This window comes from Gracilinanus agilis, chromosome 5 (genome assembly GCF_016433145.1).
Source record: "Gracilinanus agilis isolate LMUSP501 chromosome 5, AgileGrace, whole genome shotgun sequence".
Taxonomy (NCBI): domain Eukaryota; kingdom Metazoa; phylum Chordata; class Mammalia; order Didelphimorphia; family Didelphidae; genus Gracilinanus; species Gracilinanus agilis.
In genome coordinates, this window is record NC_058134.1 from 253,440,075 (window position 1) to 253,461,317 (window position 21,243).

At 35.0% G+C, this 21,243-nt stretch overlaps 1 protein-coding gene across 1 annotated transcript in view; it reads left to right on the forward strand.

The window, feature by feature from the left end:
• Nucleotides 1-21,243, forward strand: part of LIN7A (lin-7 homolog A, crumbs cell polarity complex component) — a 200,887-nt gene that overhangs the window by 91,502 nt on the left and 88,142 nt on the right. Inside the window, exon 3 of the mRNA XM_044679178.1 lies at nt 19,292-19,363. Coding sequence (XP_044535113.1) covers nt 19,292-19,363 — 72 coding nt within the window. The remainder of the gene's footprint in view (nt 1-19,291; nt 19,364-21,243) is intronic.

The window sequence follows — 21,243 nt, forward strand, 5'->3', positions numbered from 1 at the left end:
TTTGGTATTATTTCAAACACTTTCCCAAAGACTGTGCATCATATTCTTTGTATTTCAAAGCCCTGTCATTCAGCTTCTAACATAAGATCAGCATTCTTGATGCTTTTCTTTCTGAAAATCTTTCCATCTAGCTTTGAATAGAATCCTCCATTATTATCTACCACAATTTCCATCAATCTTTTAGTTTGGGGCTTCTGGGTTCTTTCACACATTACCAGTCATTTGCATAACTTTGTAATGTGCTAAATATAACCAAACTCTTTGAATTGAAGGTGACTAGAAAAACATTAAGAATTTTGAAAAGCTAGGTTATAGTTTTATGCAATATTTACTACTACTACTATGATTTTATATAAAATGTGGACATGCTGGCAAAAATAGCAAGAATTAACATGATATAATAGGTGGCAAGCTGACCTCAGAATCAGAAAGACCTGGGTGCAAGTCTTGCTTCTTTACTTATACTAGGTAACCGTGGATGAGTCATTTTCCCAATGCCCCACGCAACTAAGATTATAAATTACAGACCAAGTGCCAAACTACCTTGGTAGATGGAGTTTTATATAACTATGAAATAATTGATCCAGCTAAAACAATCAACATTCTAGCTTATTGCTATAAATGGAATATGACATTATGTTCAAAATAAGCATCAAATGACTAAATACAAAAAGGGAAAGTCTCGGCGTCTTCTTGGTCAACTCTCTAGGACAATGGACTAGGTGTCACAATTCATCTGAGGTCTTTGAAAGTGTTTTGGAGAATAAATAATAACTAGAAGAGTTAATTCACTGTAAGTTCTTGGGAGGACAGCTAGGTGGTGCAGTGGATAGAGTGCCAGGTGTGAAATCAGACTCATTTTCCTGAGTTCAAATCCAACCTCAGGTGACTCAGGGCAAGCCATTTAACCTTTTTTGCCTCAGTTTTCTCATATGTAAAATGATCTGGAAAAGAAAATGGTAAACCACTCCAGTATCTTTGCCAAGAAAACCCCAAATGAGAAGACAACTCAACAAAAACAAAGCTTTTAGGAATGTCACTTCATACCTTGGATGTAAAGTAAAAGAAATGAGTCATATTTCCTCATAGGTAGATCCTGTTGTCCTAAGACTCCACCTAAAGACCACCAATTTTAGAATCATATGATCTTGGACCCTGAGAAAATTGCTTGGCCTTTTTGGTTCTTTGTTGTTTTCTCTGCAAATTGAAGAAATTGGACAAGTTGATCTCTAAGGTCCCCCTCCTGATATTACATTTTATGAACCATGATCCTAAGTATGGTAGCAAAAGCACATAGCACTTTGGAGATGCTGGGTTGTTTTTATCTAAAATTCTTCTCACACTTAAGGGTTAACTGTTACCCAGTGGTCTCAGAGAATTGTTTTCCTGTTGCACAGACACATTATCTAAATTTCTTTCTTCTCAATGCCTTGAAATTCTCTCACTGATAAAATTATTATATATATACGATTTGCACTTTGATATAATAATGTTCTTTCAGTTGTTATAATGAAAGGCACTAATATAAATGAAAGTTTCAAGGTGAGACAACAGTATTCCTTGAGCAATTTAACAATTTAAACTCCAATTTTGTGAGAATACTGTGAGTAAATGGGTTAAACTGTTTTACATCAACTATTTATTTTATTAAGATGCTTGAATTATCTCATAAAGGAATTTTCAGCCAGAACAAAAGTCATCTCATTTATTTTCAGTATAAAGAAAAATGACAATGAACTCCATATAGGAAAGGTTAATATTCTTAAGTTTTTAATAAATGTCCTCCTAAAACCTGACTTAACAAATGACCTCCTGGCCTGTCATTTGTAACCATAATAGTACAGTTTTGTTTCCATTATCAAATAGTTCTCCTTAAATATATCTTGGTAGGCTTATAATAAATTCTGAAGGCAATAACAGTATTGACTCAGTGAGATTTACTCAAGGTTAAGGGGAAGAGAATGAGCATTTTTATAGCACCTCAATTTCAGGCACTGTGCTAAGCGCTTTACAAATATTATCTCATTTGATCTCATTTGAGGAATCTATAAAGGATTAGACGATAGATAGTAAACTTTGCATTCTGTAGAGCTCTTTGAACTGTTTTGCTAGTGTTGTGCACTGGACCAAACTTTATTGTCTTCTAAGGATTTTGCGGAAGTGATATGTCTGAGCTTCTATTGAGTGTGGGTGACCTCTTCTGCCATCCGTGGGAAACTGCTAAGGGGAGATAATAAAACTTCTATTTACCCTATAAAGTTATTATCCTGCTAGTCCTGACATGCCCAAGGTCCCACAAGTAGTAAAATGGCAAAGCTGAGATTACGACCTAGATCTTCTGACTCCCAATCAGACACTTACAAAAATAGGATGCAATTAGTTTCATCCATTGTATTTTCATTATAGCTAGGAGAATTCAGGAAGATCTAAGTGCAAATCTTATTTCAGATATTGACTAGCTGAGTGATCCTGAGCAAGTCACTTAACCTTTATCTCCCTCAGTTTCCTAAACTATAAAATGAGAGGACCTACCTCACAGGGTAGTCATGAGGATCAAAGGAAATATTTGTAAAGCATTTAACTAAACACCTGGCACATGTAGGTACCTTAAAAATGTTTATTCCTGCCCGCTCCTTTTAATGATTTCTAGTTTTATTTAAAAGCAACATTTGTGTAGCACTGGTGGTTTCATAGAATAAATGAAAAGTAAAAATTAAATTAAAAAATAATTTTAGTCTAGCATTAAACATGATACAAAACTCATATGATAGAGTCTCACATAATAGAGCAGTGGTTCCCAAACTTTTTTGGCCTACCACCTCCTTTCCAGAAAAACTATTACTTAGCACCCTGGAAATTATGAAACTATTTATTGAACTCAGAATGGAATATAATACAAAAAAAAGTGTGTCCATCGCTGCTTCCCTGGATTGCTGCAGCACCCACCAGGGGGTGGTAGCACCCACTTTGGGAATCATTGTAACAGAGAAAGGAAAGAATTATAGTAAATTTTTATCCACTGGGACTCCAAATTGACTTCCTGATCCAAGTGGAGAAAGAATTCCTAGGATTCAGAATATATATGATATGCCTGTCCTTGGATAAGTCCCCAGTTGAACTGATCTGTCAGCATACAACTCTTGGACAAACACTTCAAAAGTCAATGAGTCGAACTCAAAAGTGAATAGGAAGAGGACGGGTCACATTTAATTTGGGAAATGGTTCCAAGTTTTCATCATGCTCTTTATAACTGCTTCCTATAACAAAATCCTATTCTAACACCAATATTCTGCCAGTAATATTGTATGGCTAGGAATCTGGCACCACAACAGTATCTAAAGGGAAAAAAAAAAGACTAGCGGTCCAGAGAAAAGAGTTCTGAATCTGGGATCCATAGACTTCTAAGGGGTCAACAGATATTTTGGAGCATCTATGAACTGGGATACAAATACATCTTTATTGCAATATAGTTGATTTTCCTTAAAAGCTTATGCATTATATTTTATGTATTTAAAAACATTATTCTGAGAAAGGGTTCATATGTTCCCTCAGACTGTCAAGGGGATCCATGACACAAAAAGAAGTTATGAGAATCTCAGACCCAGATGAAAATAGAGAAATATATGGCACATAGAAATGGGTTGAAATATATTGTTAATGTTGACTCATGTACAAAATGTGTCAAAGATATCACCCAGGAAATGGATGACTGAACAAAAAAAAAGGAGGTAAGCCAGGCAGATGTAGAGAGCAAAGAATACGGGATCAACAGATACAAATGTGACCTCAGGCACTTAATAGTTATATGACCCTGGGTAAGTCACTTAACCCTGTTTGTCTGAGTTTCCTCATCTGTAAAATGAGCTGGAGAAGAAAATGGTAAACCAGTCTACTATCTGCCAAGAAAACCCCAAATGGGGTCTCAAGAGTCAGACATAACTTAAATGACTAAACAACAACTATAGATTTAGATGTAGAAATGTGGCAGCCAGAGCGCATGGGGGGATAAAAGTGCTGAACTTGAAGTTAGGAAGATCTGTTTTCAGATTCTACTTTAGATACTTATTAACTGTGTGACCCTAGGCAAGCCACTCATTAGTTTCTATTAGTTTCCTAATATATTGAAGGGGTATTATAATAATATACATTATTATAATATAATATATAATAATATAATAATAATTATACCTTCCTCTTAAGTGAGACATGTACAGCTCTTAGCAAACCTCAAAGTTATAGATAAAGGAAGGAAATGAACATTTATATAGTGTCTTCTGTGTGCCAGAAACTGTGCTAAGCCCTTTTTGGGAAGATCTAATTTCATCTTTACAGCAACTTTGCAAGGTAGGTGCTATAATTATTCCCATTTTTAATTGGGGAAACTGAGGCATATTGTTTAAGTGATTCTCTCAGGGTCATGTAAGCCAGTAAGTTTCTAAGGCCAGATTTGAACAGAGGTCACCCTGTCATGAAAACCCAGTGCTCTATGCCCTCTCTCAGTGTCTGCCTCTATTATATATTTGTGTGTGATATATACCTAGACTAATGTCAGAAAAGTTTAAGAGGATTCATAGATTACAAAGTGTAAAAATAAGGTTAAAAGTTTATCCAAAAGGAAGAGTTGAAATATCTACTTTTAGGCAAATGAGTTGAGGAGATTTGGATTCTTGAGTGACATATTGGGCTTCAAGTCTCTTGGCAGTTAAATCCCAAAGACACTATGCTTTCTTATATAGTTTTTATTTTCTGCCAAAAGAAAGCTTATGAATTCATCTGCTGAGACAAGACTTAATAAAATTAGGCATGAGAGGAATTTATCATGAGGATTTGTTTATAAAGAATAGTGAATAGCATATTAGACAGTATCTTTTGAGTTTTGCAAAACCCATAGAAAAACTACCTAGGTAGTGAGTTTTAGTCCTATAAAAAGCAGAGAACATAATATTAAATCATAACTGAGTGAAGGTTTGTTTTGTTTTTTAAGGGATAAGAATATACAACCAGCCCTCCCTACATTGTGATTCATTTATCATGGCTTCACTGTATCACAGGTTTTAAATATATATATATATATATATATATATATGTATATATATATATATATATATATATATAATTCTGTATCGTGGAGTTTTCACTATATTGCGGGATTTTGTGGGTGAATACCATACTGTATTCAGTGGAAATGCAGTATGCCACTACGGCTTGTGCAAGTTTGCCAACATGAGATTGTACATGTACACTATTGGCTAAGGGAATGAAAGGAGACCAACCACAGTTCTGTGTTCTTTGTCCTGGGTGATGATTGGCTCAGTGACTATAGCATCGGTCTGTTTGCCTCTCCTGCACTGTGCCATATGTTCAGCATCTCTCCTTGTCCACTTCACATTGACATCTGATCACTGTGTGTAGTGTTGCTCTGTGGTGTTGCATTTTTGTGAAGTTTTCATAAAAGTTTGAATTTATTTCAAACCCTATGCCACCCAAACATTCTGTGCCTTCTAAGGCTCCTGGCAGTGAACCTAAGCACCAGAGGAAGATGCTTACCATCAAAGAATAACAAAATAAATATAATGCTGCTGCTTCACATATTTTCATCTATCCAGGAGATTTTGGGGCTGTAACTCAGGTGATAGGTGAGGGATCACTGTCTAGTCCAGGTACTTTGCTTTCCAATGGTTTAACAGTATGTGGATAAAAGTGGGAGAATCAAGGACCATGGATAGTTCTTGCATTGACTAGATTCTCCTTTTCAATATCAGATCTCCTCAATGAGCATTAGAGGAGGTTTTGTTGCAATTGAAATTTCCTGATGAAATTCTTTAAGTAGCTCAAATGTAAACCTGCCTTAGGTTTTTAAAATTATTAAAGTTAAAGACATAGTACCTGCCCAATAGAACCAAGGTTAACATTTTATAATGGAATTATGAGAAATAGACTTGTATCCTTGTCCTCAATAGGAGGCTGCTCCTGCTGCTGGTGGTAAAGAAAATATATTTGTAGAGAGCTTTTTGTTTTTACAAAATTCTTTACCCACATTATTGAAAGAGCACAAACTCTTTAGTCAGAGGACCTGGGCTCAAAGTTCCCTTGTAAAGGTTAACACACCTATGTGACCTTTGGCAAGTCACCTAAACTTCAGTTTCCTTATCTATAACATTTCAAGGATTGGCTAAATGACCCAGAGGTCCCTTTCAGCTCTGTATCTCTAGCTTTGTGGTCCTGTGATAGTTTACAGCCACTCTATAACATACAAAGAGGCATTTAGGGAGCAGCAGATCTGTGATTTCTTTGGTAAAGAAATGTCTTCTATGAAAGGAAGATGGTATGGGTGCCCAAAGGACAAGCCACAGAGTCAGGAAGACCTAGGATTCAAGGGTGGGCTGCCTTTTGATGAGGACAATGATGATGATAATAGCAGTTAATATTTATATAGAACTTTCTATGTGTACTAAGTGCCTTATAATGATTTCATTTGATCTTGAAGCAGTCAATATTAATAATAACTAAGATTTATATAGCGTTTTCTATGTGCTAATTCCTTTTTAGTTAAATTATAAATGTAATTACAATATAATATGATAAATGCAATTATATAATTGCAATTATATTATTTAATATTGAAATAATAATTAATAATGACAATAATTATGTTTATATAGTGCTTTCTATATGATAAGCTACATATGCAGTGCTTTGAACTTATCTCATTTGATCTTGACACAGTCAATCAATCAGTAAAAATTGAGCACCTAATATGTGCCAGGCACTATACAAAGCACTGGCTTGGTGACATTCAGTTTCTAACTTATACTTCTTGACTCTTTTCTTTTTGAAATATTTCCATCTACTTTTTTTCCCTCCTAAAGCCCTTACCTTCTGTCTTTTGTATCAAGGCTAAGATAGAAGAGGGGCCAGGACTAGACAAGTGAGGTTAAATGATTTGCTCAGGATCACACTGTTGGAAGTAGCTGAGGCCACATTTGAACCCAGGTCCTCCCAACTTTAGGCCTGAAGCTCTATCCATTGTGAGACCTAATTACTCCTTTTCCCATCATCTTTTGAAATAGAAGCCTCCATTATATTTACCACAATATCTTTCATCCCCCAACTCTAGGATTTCCTGGTTCTTTTTCTCATTACCCAGTTGAGTGGCTCTGTGGATTGCACTATGAGTCACATGGAACTTTGACCAGAAGGTAACTAAGACAGCCTTAGAATTTCCTAAACATAGTATAGTTCTGGCCATATGTGCTGTTTTCTATGAAGTATTAATATTACAGCAAGAGACAGTATGGGATTGTACAGAAGTGTCACAAAACTCCTGAGTCTAGCCAGACCCAGATTAAATTGAATTAAATTGAAATTGAATATTTAATATAATAAATGAAAATACAGTAAATAACATAAGTGGTTTTTTAAGTCAATATGCTGCCTAAAGGGAGCCTGATATATGATTTAGTGGACCTCATTTCTATTTGAATTTGACTGGCCGGCATAATGGATAAAGAGCCAGCTTAAGGCTTTAGAAGAACTGGCTTCTAGTTATACTTTTAACTCATAATGACTATGTGATCCTAGATAAGTCACCTTAAGTCACTGTCCCCAGGCAACTCTCTAAGACCATAAATTGAAGCAGGTTGAATCAGAGTGGATTGATTGAAGGAATTTCCTCTTTTGGAATTGTCTATGCCAAAGTAATCTCAAGACTATTCAAAGAAAAACAAATTTAAGTAAACTCCCTTTCTAACTCAGCAATTATCATCCATTTTAAAGATGATGAAACTAGCAGTACTAAGGGGGAAATTTATGTCATTGAATGCATATATTAATAAATTAGTGAGGGAAGAGGTCAATAAATTGGGTATGCAACTTAAAAATCTAGAAACTGAACAAATTAAAAATCCCCAGATGAAAACAAAATTAGAAATACTAAAAATCAAAGGAGAAATTAATAAAATTGAAAGTAAAAGAACTATAGAATTAGTAAATAAGACTAGAAGCTTGATACTTTGAAAAAAACAGATAAAATAGACAAAGTACTGATAAACCTAATAAAAAAAGGAAAGAAGAAAACCAGATTAGCAGTATCAAAGATGTAAAGATGATGAAACTGAGACTTATAGAAATTAGAGGCTTGTCTAAAGTCATACAACAAACAGATTTGAGAGAATTACTCACTGTCACACTAGATGATGAGGAGTGAAAATATCTAGATTTGAATGATGGTTCTGCCACAAACTCATTCTGTTATCTTCAACATATCATCCTTTCCAGGTTTCATTTTTCTTATTTCTAAAATGTGTGATTTGGACTAGATTATCTCAGATTCTTCCCAGGCTGAACTCTATAATCTTTAACAAATATTTTTTTAAATGAAGGGTATTGGCAGTAGATTTAAGTAGAAGCAAACTTAGCTGGAATTGTGCATATGAGATGCCTTCTTATAGCTTTACCCATATGTATGTCATGAAAGAAAAAAATATTTAATTAAGGTAAACAGTCAAATTAGGACTAGCATATGGCTCTGAAAACCACTAGCCCATTGCGAGATGTACTGTGTGGTGTGTAATGGGAAAATAGGGCCTGTTCAATGCATGGAGAATTTCTTTATATAAAACTGAAAAATGAGTTTCTTAGCTATATAAATATATTGTACTCCTTGCGTTGATCACAGACTCTTCTGCGTATCCTCCAAGTACTCTTGAGAAGCCAGGTCAAGCTTCAAAGTCTAAAGTGGTTTAGCTTTGTTGGTAAGGCATCCTTTATCTCCATCTTCTTCTCTATGTTTATTCTATGTGACTTTTGCTATCAAAGAAACAGCCAAAAAGCTTCTGTAGCATGCCCATATTCCTCCAGGTTATCTGTAGCTAGCATACTTGAGTGCTATGCTGTGTTGAGGTTTGGATACCATGTCAGGGACCTGATTGAAGATGAAGAACTGAGAAGATTAATCTTAGAATTATGTTTCTAATGCTTTGAGACTCTAAAAGTGTTTCCAATAGATAAACAAATGATTTCATAATGACGTCGTCATCCCCTTGATAGAGAAACCTTGGAGTCCCTGGGGAAAACACACTAAACAAAGTTCTGATCAGCTCGAGGATATCAGGAACTTACACTTCCTGCATCCTTATTCAGAAATTTTCAAAATCATTGATGGAAATATGTCAGAGGGTAGATCATAATGAAGGAAGGGGAGGTCTAGTACTATATGAAATCATTCTACTCTGCAGGCAGAGGGCAGTAGAAGACAAATATAATATGAAAGTAGTGGTTGAAGCATTCTTTGGATAGCTGTGGCAGGAAATACTGAACCGTGCCTTCCCTCCAAAGAACTTAACTTTGAGACGTTTCTAGAACTACCCTTTGTCCCAATACCCATAATACCCATAATTAAGCTGAGAAGCCTCCAGAGTACTAGAGTTTATTTAGTGAGAAGGGATTAAAGGAGTCAATGCTCTATCAGAATTATGGTCCCTTCATCAAGCTTCTTCTAGGGTTATTCTAGGGATAATTTTTCCAGGTAACTACTGACCCCATCAATAACTAAAGAATTAAATGAATAAAAAGGTGAACCATGAGGTAGGCTTGTGTTCAAGAATTGTGAAAACAGCATTTTTCTTTATGTCATAGTCTGCAGAAGAGATCAGTTACATTCTTTGAACTCAAGAAAATGGAGTAAGCTACTCCATTACTGCACTGACCTCAGAGAGTTCAAGAAAAGAACCTTTCAGTCCATCCCTGTGATCTGCTCCCCTTTATCTTGGATGCTCTAAGAAAGACTTAAGAGTTTGTACATTTGTGCCAGAATGAGTTTACTTCTAACTTTGGGAGACTTAAGACTTGAAAAAAAATTGCAAATGGACTTTTATGCTAGATTTGGACCCTATGAATTTCTGGTTGGATGTAAAGAAACTGCCCTAATGTTCTGACCATAATTCAGTATTTAAGTAATGATGCTATCACTGACATCCTGGACCAATTTTTTTTGTGACCTAACCTCAAACATTTTGATATTTTCATGACAAGCAGGAATATATCTCTAACATAAGGAAAGAGGTCGGCTAAGTAGGAGAACCCTAGCTTCTATTATAACTTGGAGAGATGAACTCATCAGCTCCAAACTGAAAGTAGATCTTAATTATATAATTGAATGACATCTCCTGCCACAAAATCCTTGCATTATTTTCATGGTACTGCCAGACAGGGAATCACATGAATAACAGAGCCTCTGATCAGGATTTCAAAGAAAAGGGGCCAGATATCAGTGGGAATGGAGCAAGAAAATGGTCACTGAGGACTTGATAAAGACATTAATGGTACCACCACATTGCTATGGTATCTTGACCTTAAATATATATTTTTACATAAAGTGGTTTAATTTGGGTAGTTTGGGGCATTGTCCAAAGAAGACAAATCCAGAAATCACAGGACTGGCTACCATCTAATACATACTCATGCGAAGAAATATCACATTGATAGAGTTACTGGCAATTGAAAACCTAGAGAAATAGTGACTTCATATGGAAGGGATATAGAACTCAATGATGGACCCTACAAATTGTAAAGAGAAAAAATAGTATTTTAGAAAAACGCACATCTAACCTGAGTGTTATGTGTGTATAGTGGGTATACATATCTTCTCCCAATGTTTCTATATTACATCATTCTTTTACCAGGAATTTGAAATTGCCTTGCTAAAATAACTTGTCTCAGCTCATGAACTTAGAGAAAATCTACAGAAGTTGTAAGGACAAATCCAACATTTTCCATTAGATATTCATATCAACTAAGTCATATATCTCATATAGCAGTAAGAACAGGAGAACAATCGTCTCAAGAATTAAAAATGGTTATCACACAGAGGAGAAAGGAAAGGTGTATCATTGGATATAATTAGACTATAACATGTAGTATATAAAGAACTTGGAAGAATAGTAGTAATTATGTCATCAGAGAAACATATGCATGACAAAGAAGATGGGTTGATTACTTAACAGGGATGAAGTCCAAAATGCCTCATTGTCTTATTAGTATCTTCATGATATTGAAGAAAGCAATGGAGGCCTCCAGTATAAGTGGTCTCTACAGAAGAAACTTTAGGGAGAATGTAGACAAGAGTCTCAAAGGATGAGTGGGCATAGATTTGTTGTAACCTACACCAGGGGTGGGAACTTCCAGATTGATGAAATCATAGAACCCTGAAATATTTTGGTTCACTACCCAATATTTCCCTGTTTATTAAATTCCCAATTCTTCTTTACTTGTTTTTGGTTAGAATGTTATTCCTCAATTTACTCTAGTCCTATAAGAACTATTCTTAAGGGGCAAATTGTTTAGTATAGAAACTTGAAATAAAATGGATTCATAAAATGGATTAAATTGTAAATCATGAAAAATTATGAATTTATAACAATAATTTTAACAATCTACCTATACTTCTGTTTAAAAATCATATAATAGTTTTGTCTTGGGAGAGTACTAATTTGGAAAACGTTTTAAAGAGTCACCAACTAGTGGGAAGATGATATAGTAGAGCATGAAATTTCTTCAACCTCCAAATATCCCCTACAAACAACCAAAAAATAACTCCACAGGATCAATGCTAAAAGTTGCATAAACAGAGAGGATTTGAAAGTGAAGCTGATCAGCCAAGCACAATTAAAGAAAGTGGCTTCTGAATTCCTTGGCCTCAGACCCATAGCTTCAGGCCTGGGAGCAGGAACATATCAAACAATGAGATAGCTCCTGAGGACAGGATCTACAACCTCGCCTTGTCCATTGATCCTGGGAGCTCATATCCAAAAGGATACTATTGGAGTCCTAGGTAGAGGGCCCTGTGAGCTATTGGTATTAACTTTGTCTCAGGATGCTCTCACTGGCCCACACACTGATAGGGATTAAAGGAGTGAATACCACAGAGTCCATGGGTGCCAGACCCTAAGGGAAGGACCTCAAAACTCACTGCTGACAGGACAGGGACTTTGGAAGCCAAGGAAAGCAGACTGGATAACTGGTCTATTCTGAACTATGGCAGAAGAAGAGGAGGAGTAAGGAAGGAGCACACATCTGTGATGGTGGTTATTAAGGGATTGAGACCCTATCACCTGTGATTGCTCCCAGAAAAGAGGGGTTGCTGGTTATTGGCACTGGAGGAGGTGGCCTATCTTCTTGCAGTTGTAGAACTTTCTGTGCCCTCTGGTTGGAGCTCTGAGATAAATCACATATTAGGGCTTGAGCAGGGACCTGGGGATTACATCACACTCTGGACTATAAAAACTAGAATAATAAATAAATAGAGCCCAGGAAAAAACCAAACATTATATACATTAGCACTAAAAGAATCTTGGGAGTCCAGCAAAAAGCCAATAATTAATCATTGTTCTGGCTGCTAAAATTTTTTAAATAAAAAAAAAGAAAGATAAACAAAAGGAGAAAGAATCCAACTATTGCTAGCTACTATAGGGACAAAGAAGACCTTGGTTCAAACTCAGTAAAAATGCCTACTTGATAAAAACAAAGAAATACGATAAATGGCCACGAGCTCAAAAGAGTTTTTGCAAGAATTTAAAAAGGATTAAAAAAAGAACAAATGAGAGAAATAGAGGGGAAAATAGAAAAAAAATAAAAGCAATGCAAGAAAATCAAGAAAATTATGAAAGAAAGATCACTGAAATGGAAAAAGAGATCCAGAAACTTCTAAAAGAAAATAATCAATTAAGAACTAAAACTGGATAAGAGGAAGGTAATGATTTCCTGAGACAACAAGAAATAATAAAGCAAAATCAAAAGAATGAAATAATAGAAGAGAATATGAAAAGTTTTTTCACAAAAGCAACTAACCAGGAAAACAAATGGAGAGACAATATAAGAATAGTTGGACTCCTAGAAAGTTACAATAAAAAAAAGAGTTTAGAGATCATATGTCAAGAAATCATCAAGGAAAAATCAGAAATTCTAGAAGCAGAGGGTAAAATAAAAATTCAAGGAATCCACTTATTGCTACCTCAAAGAGATACAAAGATGAAAATGCACAGGAACACCATTGCTAACTTCCTTAATTCACAGATCAATGAAAAAAAAATACTACAAGCAACTAGGAAAAAAAGAATTTAAATACTATGGAGCCACTGGCAGAATTACACAAGACTTTGGAGCAGAAACATTAAAAGAATGCAAGACTGGAATACTGCATCCCATAGAGCAAAATAACTTGGCTTAATAACCAAGAATAATATCTAACAAAACAGAGCATAATTATAAAAGGTAAAAAAAATGGATACTTAATGAAATAAGGGAGTTTCAACTATTCCAAGGGTGAAGGGGAATCCAGAATTCAGTAGAAAATTTGATAAGAAACACGCAAAAGTAATGTAAGAGGACTAATCATAAGTGACCTAAAAGGTCAAAATGTTTGAATCTTAGTGGCAGTGGGGATGTTATGTAGGGCCCATGAGAAATGGCATCATTGCCTGGGCATTTCGAATGGGTGTGGATGGATGGACAACTTGAGTTCAAGGTGAATGCAATGGAATGAGTCAAAGTGGCAGTGAAAAAAATCAGGAGGAAGTAGGATGGAATGGATATCTCATATGGAGGAGGAATAAGTGAAGGAACTGCCATGGAGAAGGAAAGAAGATTGATAGCACTAGAACCCTACTCTCATCTGATCTGGGATAAAGAGGGAACAATATATACAATTAGAAGGGTAAAAATCTTCTTAAGGTACAAAGAAACAGGAGGGAAAGGGAAGAGGGAAAAGAAGGCCTGAGAAAGGACCAGGGAGGGACCAAACAAAGGAAAGCCCCTTAAAGGGATTGAGGGACTAAAAGGAAGATTAGCTTAAGAGAATGGAGGGTAAAGGGATAGATACTTCTGAGAAGGGAGTACATATCAAGAAGTAGGAGAGTAATGTGAGGGGATAAGGGAAGGACTCAGGATAAGATGAGGGAAAAATATTTAGTGGGGGAATGAAGTGTAGGGACCTTTGGAAAGGTGGATAGAATAGGAACTAGAAGGTAAGAGGGAAAGACAAAAGAGAAGGGATCCTTAGAAAAGTAGGCCAATTATGAACTAGTAGGGCAAAGAAGGGAGAGGTTACAGCAAAAAGAAAAAAAGGAAGGAAGGAAAGAAAGAGAAGAACAGATTGTGAGGAAAAACAGAATGGAAAGAAATACACAACTAGTAACTATGACATTGAATGTGAATGGGATGAATTTACACATAAAACAAATATAATAGTCAAAATAGCTATATTATTTTCAAAGGTACCATAGATAATGAAGCATTATCAATTTTACATCCATATGCACCAAATGTTACAGCACTGAAATTTTTAAAGGAAAGATTAAATGAGTTACAGATGTAAATATAAACCAAAACAATACTTTAATCCTTCACTCTCAGAACTAGAAAAATAAATAAGAAGTCAAAGAGATTAAAAGACTCTTAGACAAATTAAATATGAGAGATATCCAGAGAGAATTGAATGGGAGGGAGTAGCTGGGTGGCTCAGTGGATTGAGAGCCAGGCTTAGGGACAAGAGGTTCTGGGTTCAAAACTGGCCTCAGCTACTTCCCAGCTGTGTGACCCTGGGCAAGTCACTTACTCTCCCACTGACTAGCCCTTATGGCTCTTCTGCCTTAGAACCAATACCTAGTATTGATTCTAAGATGATAGGTAAGGGTTTAAAAAAATAATTAAATGGGAACAGAAAAGAGTATACCTTCTTCTCAGTGGTACATGGCAACTTTAAAAAAAAATTGGCCACATATTAAGGCCTCAAAATACTATCCTTAAATGTAAAAAAGCAGAAATATTAAATACAATCCTCTAAGAACATAATGAAGTAAAAAATTATATATAAGGGGCCATAGAAACAACAACAACAAAAAAGAAAACTAAATGGAAACTAAATAGATTACTCTTAAAGAATGAGTGGATTAAAGAACAAATTATTAAAATAAATTATTTAAAGAGAATGATGAGGCAACATATAAAATTTATAGGATACAGCAAAAGTAGTAATTAGAGGAAATTTTATATCTCTAAATGCTTATAATGATAATGTAGAAAAAGAAAAGATCAATGAATTGGGCATATTTTTTTTAAAACTAGAAAAAGAACAAATTAAATTTCACCAGCTACACCCCAAATTGGAAATACTAAAAATTAAAGGTGAGATCAATAAAAATTAAATGCAAGAAAACCATTTAATTAATAACTATCTAGGAATAGTTTTTATGAAAAAAATCAACAAAATTGATAATCCATTGGTTAATCTAATAAAAAAGAGAAGAAAATCACACCACTAGCATTAAAGATGTATAAGATGACTATACCACCTATGATGATGACATGAAATTAAACTTATTTTGCTCGATTATATGAAAACAAATTTAACGATGAAATAGAAATAGAATTATTTTTTTTAAATAGACTGCACAGACTATCAGAGCAATAAATAGAATACCTAAATAAACCTATTTTAGAAAAAAGAAATTGAACAAACCATAAATGAACTACCTAGCGTTCGGACCAGATAGATTTACAAGTAAGTATTTTGAAACACTTACAAATCAATTAATTCCAGTACCAAACAAATTATTTGAAATAACAGAAAAAGAAGGAAATGTATCAATTTCCTTTTATGAAGCAAATATGGTGCTGATACCTAAACAAGGAAGAGCAAAAACAGAGAAAGAAAATTATAGACCAATTTCACTAATGAATATATATGCAAAAATCCTAAACAAAATACTAGCTAGAAGACAATAATGGGTCACAGAGATAATACACTGTGACCAAACAGGATTTGTGCCAGGAATGCAAGAATGATTTAATATGAGGAAAACTATATCAACATAATTGATACTATCAAGAATAAAATTAATAAAAATCACATGATTATATCAATAGATGCAGAAAAAGGCTTTGTGAAAATATAACATTAATTCTTATTAAAACATCGGTATAAATGGATTTTTTCTTAAAATGGTATGAAGCATCTACCTAACACCATTGGCAAGTTTTATCTATAAAGGGGGAGAAGCTAGAATCCTTCCCAATAAGATCAAGTGTAAAACAAGGATGCCCATTATCACCAATATTATTTTACAAAGTATTAGAAATTAGCATTTCTAATTAGAAGTTAGAAAAAAGAGCTATCAATTAACACTAGCAATAAGCAATAGCAATAAGAGAAGAAAAAAGAGATTGAAGGAATCAGAATGGGCAAAGAGGTAATAAAACTATCTGCTGATAACAGGATAGCATATGTGAAAATTTTAGAAATTCAACTATGAAGTTATTTAAAACTATCAATGATTTTAGCAAAGTATCAGGATATAAAATAAGTCCATGTAAATTATCAACATTTTTATATATTCATGACAAAGTCCTGCAAAAAGAGATTCTCCATTTAAAATTATCACAAATAGAATAAAGTACTTGGGAATATACCTGCCAATGCAAACCCAGAAACTAGAATAATTATAAAACACTTTTTATACAAATAAAGTTAGAGCTAAATAATTGGAGAAATTTTATTTGTTCATGGATGGGCAGAACTAATATATTAAAATAACAACCCTACCTAATCTACCTATTCAATGTTATCCCAAATAAATTACCAAAAATAAATTTTATCGAGTTATAAAAAATATCAAAATTTATGTGGAATAATAAAAGAGAAAGAATATCAAAGGAATTGATGAAAAAATCTAAACGAAGGAGTTCTAGCAGTGCTAGATTTAAAATTATATAATAAAGTAGTAATTATCAAAAATATCTGGTACTGGTTAAGAAACAGAAAGGTAGATCAGTGGAACAGAACAGATACACAACAAACAGCAGTAAAAGATTATTGTAACCTTGTATTTGACAAAATCATGGAACCAGATTTTGGAGATAATAAATTACCATTTTGTAAAAATTGCTGAGATAACTGGAAACTAGTTTGGCAGAAACTAGGTATAGACCAATATCTTACACCATTCACTGAGATCAGATCAAAATGGATACATGATCTAGACATAAAAGGAAATACCATAAGTAAATTAGAAGAATGAGGAACATAATACTTATTAGATTCATAAATAGGAGAGGAATTTATAAGTCAACAAGAGATAGAGAGAATTGTGCAATGTAAAATGAATACTTTTGAGTATATTAAATTGAAAAGTTTTCATGCAAATGAAATAAATGCTGCCAAGATTAGAAGGAAAGCAGAAAATTGGAGGAGGGGGGGTAGATTTTATAGGCAGCCTCTCAGAAAGAGAACTTAGTCAAATTGTTAAAAATAAAAGTAATCCCCCAATTGATAAATGGGCAAAAGATATAAACAATTTGCAGATTAAAATCAAAGCCATATATATAGGTATATGAAAAAACATGCTCAAAATCACTACTGATTAGAGAAATACAAACCCAAATAACTCTGAAATATCACCTTATATTGATCAGACTGGTTAAAATAGCAAAAGGACAAATATGTTGGAGGGGATGTGGAAAAATGAGGACACTAATGCACTGTAGATGGTGCTGTGAACTGATTCAAAGAATTTGGAGAACAATTTGAAATTACAACCAGAGATTTATAAAACCATGTATGACCTTTAGATCCAGCAATACCATTGCTAGGTCTGTTCCCCAAGGAGATCAGGAAAAGAGAAAAAGAACCCATGTGTTGCAAAATATTTATAGCAATTCTCTTTGTGGTGGCAAAGAATTGGAAACTGAGGAGATGCCCATCAGTTGGGGACTGGCTGAACAAATTGTGGTATATGATTGTGATGGAATACTCCATAAGAAATAATGAAGATTGATTATTTTTTTAAAAGAACTACACAATATTAGAAATAGTGAAATGAGTAGCACCAAGAGAACATTATATACAACCATAGAATTAATGCTGGAAGAATAAGCTGTGAACGTTCCCTCCAGAAAGTGAACAAAAAGGTGAAAAATTAGTCTTAACTTATATGTATATGTTGGCTATCCTGAGAATATTTGATTCAGGGAGGGTGTGGAGGTGCTAAGACACTAGTGAATGGGATTTATTATATAGATATGAAGAAAAGTAAGCTATATCTATCAACATATATATATAGATATAGATATTTTCATACACACACACACACACACACACACATATATATATATATATATATGAGATTGGTGATTTCATTTGTAGAGTATCTTCTTTTTCTCTGTATATGCTTTGTTTGGCTTTGTAAAATTTAAAAAAATAAATAATAAAATAAATCTAAAAAATTAATAATAAAATTTAAAATAATAAAAATAACCCAATGAATAAGGAGATATTGTTAGTTTAAGGAAACTACCAGATAATTGGCTAGGGGAAGGAAATGTATTTTAATTTTCCTGAGAAGAAAGAGGCATGACATCAACCCTTTTTGGAAAAAAAAAGTTACCAACTAACACTTTATACCATCGTCAACCTGGAAAAACAGAACCACTAAAGTAGTCAGCAAAACCAAATCTTTAATCAGGAAAGAGACAGGTCCATAATAATTGTCGGCCACCCAGAGCCAAGAGCCAAATGCGACAGAGTCAAACTCCTGGGACTGTGGGGACAATATCTCTGAGAGGATCACCACATTAGATGATTCTCCAAAGAATAATAGAACTTGGGGATCTTATATACCTTTGGGGGAATTAAGCACATCAAACATACACTGACTGGTTGTAAGCAAGCTTGAGAAAGGGGCTTGGGGTATCAGGAAGTGGTCTACTACAAAGGATACAAAAAGGAAGGTTTGGAACTGATGGATCTCTGATACAATGGGGGGAACTTTTCAGACTAAAAGGCTGAATAAGCATTTGAGCATTTCTATTACTCCTATTCAGGATACTTAATGGGTGCTGGGAGATCCCTTATTCAGTCCAAGACAAATTCACTTTGGAACTTCCCTTAAAGTAAGTTCCCACAGGAAATGGGCCAATTTGTGGCTTCCAGAATCCATATTGAAACCATCTAGTGATTAAATACTCTTCTAACACATGTATAATTCAGTTGTAATGGATAATACATGGCAAAGTCCTAAATTTCAACCAAGTGAAATTTCAGAAGGGAAGCACACCTTCTCCCCTGCTCTTATACCTCTCCTCCTGAAAGGAAGGATTTGAGCCCAAAGCTTCAACTCTCTCCCTTTTCCTTTGTTCCCTTCTCCCTAGGAAAATCAAATGTCTTATTAATGATGAGAGAAATTCCTTTTGAATGTTCTTACAAAATCTTTCTTTTTTCCCCCCTCTCTGTGCTCTCTAGGTATATCAATATATGCATGAAACCATAGCGGTGAACGGGTGCCCGGAGTTCCGTGCCAGGGCCACTGCCAAGGTAAGCGTTGTGCAGCTTTAAAAATGTACTCTACCCCAGTGATCCAGTAATTGATTGTGCGCGTGTGTGTTTCAGGTATTCTCGTGTGTACACTGTAAGAAAATTTAGACATCAGTGGCAGCCCAGAGTCTAGACCAGTACTGCTTCCCAGGTAAAACTCCTAATGGAAAATTCAACGTTTCTGCTGCTTCTGTAGCTTAACAAAGGAGAATGATTTCATTGAATTCACTGAGCGTCCAGCAAATCTACTGGCCCATTGTATGAGATACACCACCAGGGTTTTCTGATATTGTCCTAGGACAATAGGGTCTTTTCAGTGCATGGGGGATTTCTTTGCATAAGGCTGAAAAATGAATCTATTAGCTATGTAAATGTATCACACTCCATGCATTGATGTCTGATGGGTCACTGAATGGGGTGGGCACCCAGAGGGGGAGCCCTGACCATCTCGAGACCCAAGAGGACAGGCTTGCTTCTCCTACCCTAGTAAAGGAACCTTTTTTTTTTCCTTTGAAACTCAGAACCAGAGATTTCCTAGCCTCTCTTAAGGAAAACCTTCCCCCAGAGCATTAACAAATGATCATGCAGTATTCTGAAAAATAAGCCATTAGTAAACCCAAGACCTTCAAAATAATTTGCAATGAACCCACATTTTACAATTCCACATATTTTATAAAAGGTATGTATTTCCCCCCCCTGGAGAAACTAGCTCTCTGACAAGGTATATAAGTAGCCACGATTTTCTCTCTGTTAATTCTTTTCTGTATTTTCATTATCTCTTCTCTGAGAGCCTAACAACCTTCATCTGGTTTCTCTCATCTTTTTTTGGAGTCTTTCTATTCCCATTCAAAGCCAGAAGTGAATACTGTAGATCCATAAGGTCTAGCTGAGCAAATATAGAATATTGTTCTCATTAGATTGTGATTTGTTTATGTTGAGATGGAACACAAAAACATGTTTTCTGCGTGGTGTAATTAAGGTTGCCGAGAATTATGTACTGCTTTACCATTCTCATCTCTTATTCATGTACAACAGCAGGAGAGCAGCGCCACATTGTCAATAATAGCACAGGAATTCCTGGTTGTCTCTGGGCTGTCTGTACTGCATCCAGGGCAGCCTCTTAGCCCAATGCATGATGGCCAGGTCTGCATGAGCCAAAGCATGCAGCTGAAAGCAAGCCACAACTGTCATATCATTCCCTCCCTGTCACTAAATGAAGATAGGATTAGCATAATGCTAAATTGATGTTAATGAGACTGCGTGGGGGAAAAGAATGCTAAGTAGCAGGGATCAATATTTTATAAACGCTTAATAAATCACTCCAGAGTGGACAGGTAATCAAAGGAAGTTATGAAGGGCAAATAAAAGGGAATCTCTCTTTGGCTGGAAGAAATTCTCCTTCCTTTAGGATAATGAGGTTCTAGGTTCCAAGCTGGAAGGGATCTCAGAGCCCATTTTGTCCAAACCTCTCAATTTTACAGTTTGATAAACTGAGGTCCAGTGAAGTAGAAACGGCAACATCTTAGTGGCAAAGTGGATGGTGGATAGTGCCTTGGATCTAGAGCCAGGTCAATCTCCCTTTGAATCCCATTTCCCATACTTAGCAAGCTGTGATACCTAAAGTATCTCCCTTAATCTCTGAGCCTTTGGTTTACCCATTTTTGGACATGCTGGTCTCTCGGCTCTCTTCCAGCTCTAAATCGATAACCTTATGAATTGGATTTCTATAGAAAATGGTAAAGTAAGCTGATTATTTGACGTTATGAAAAATTCAGAGATTAATATACTGGAAAGTGTAAAAGCTAAATAATAAATATGCATTAAATTGTTGTATGGCTCAGAAAGAAAGATCAAGGCATTATCTTTTTTTCTATTTTAGG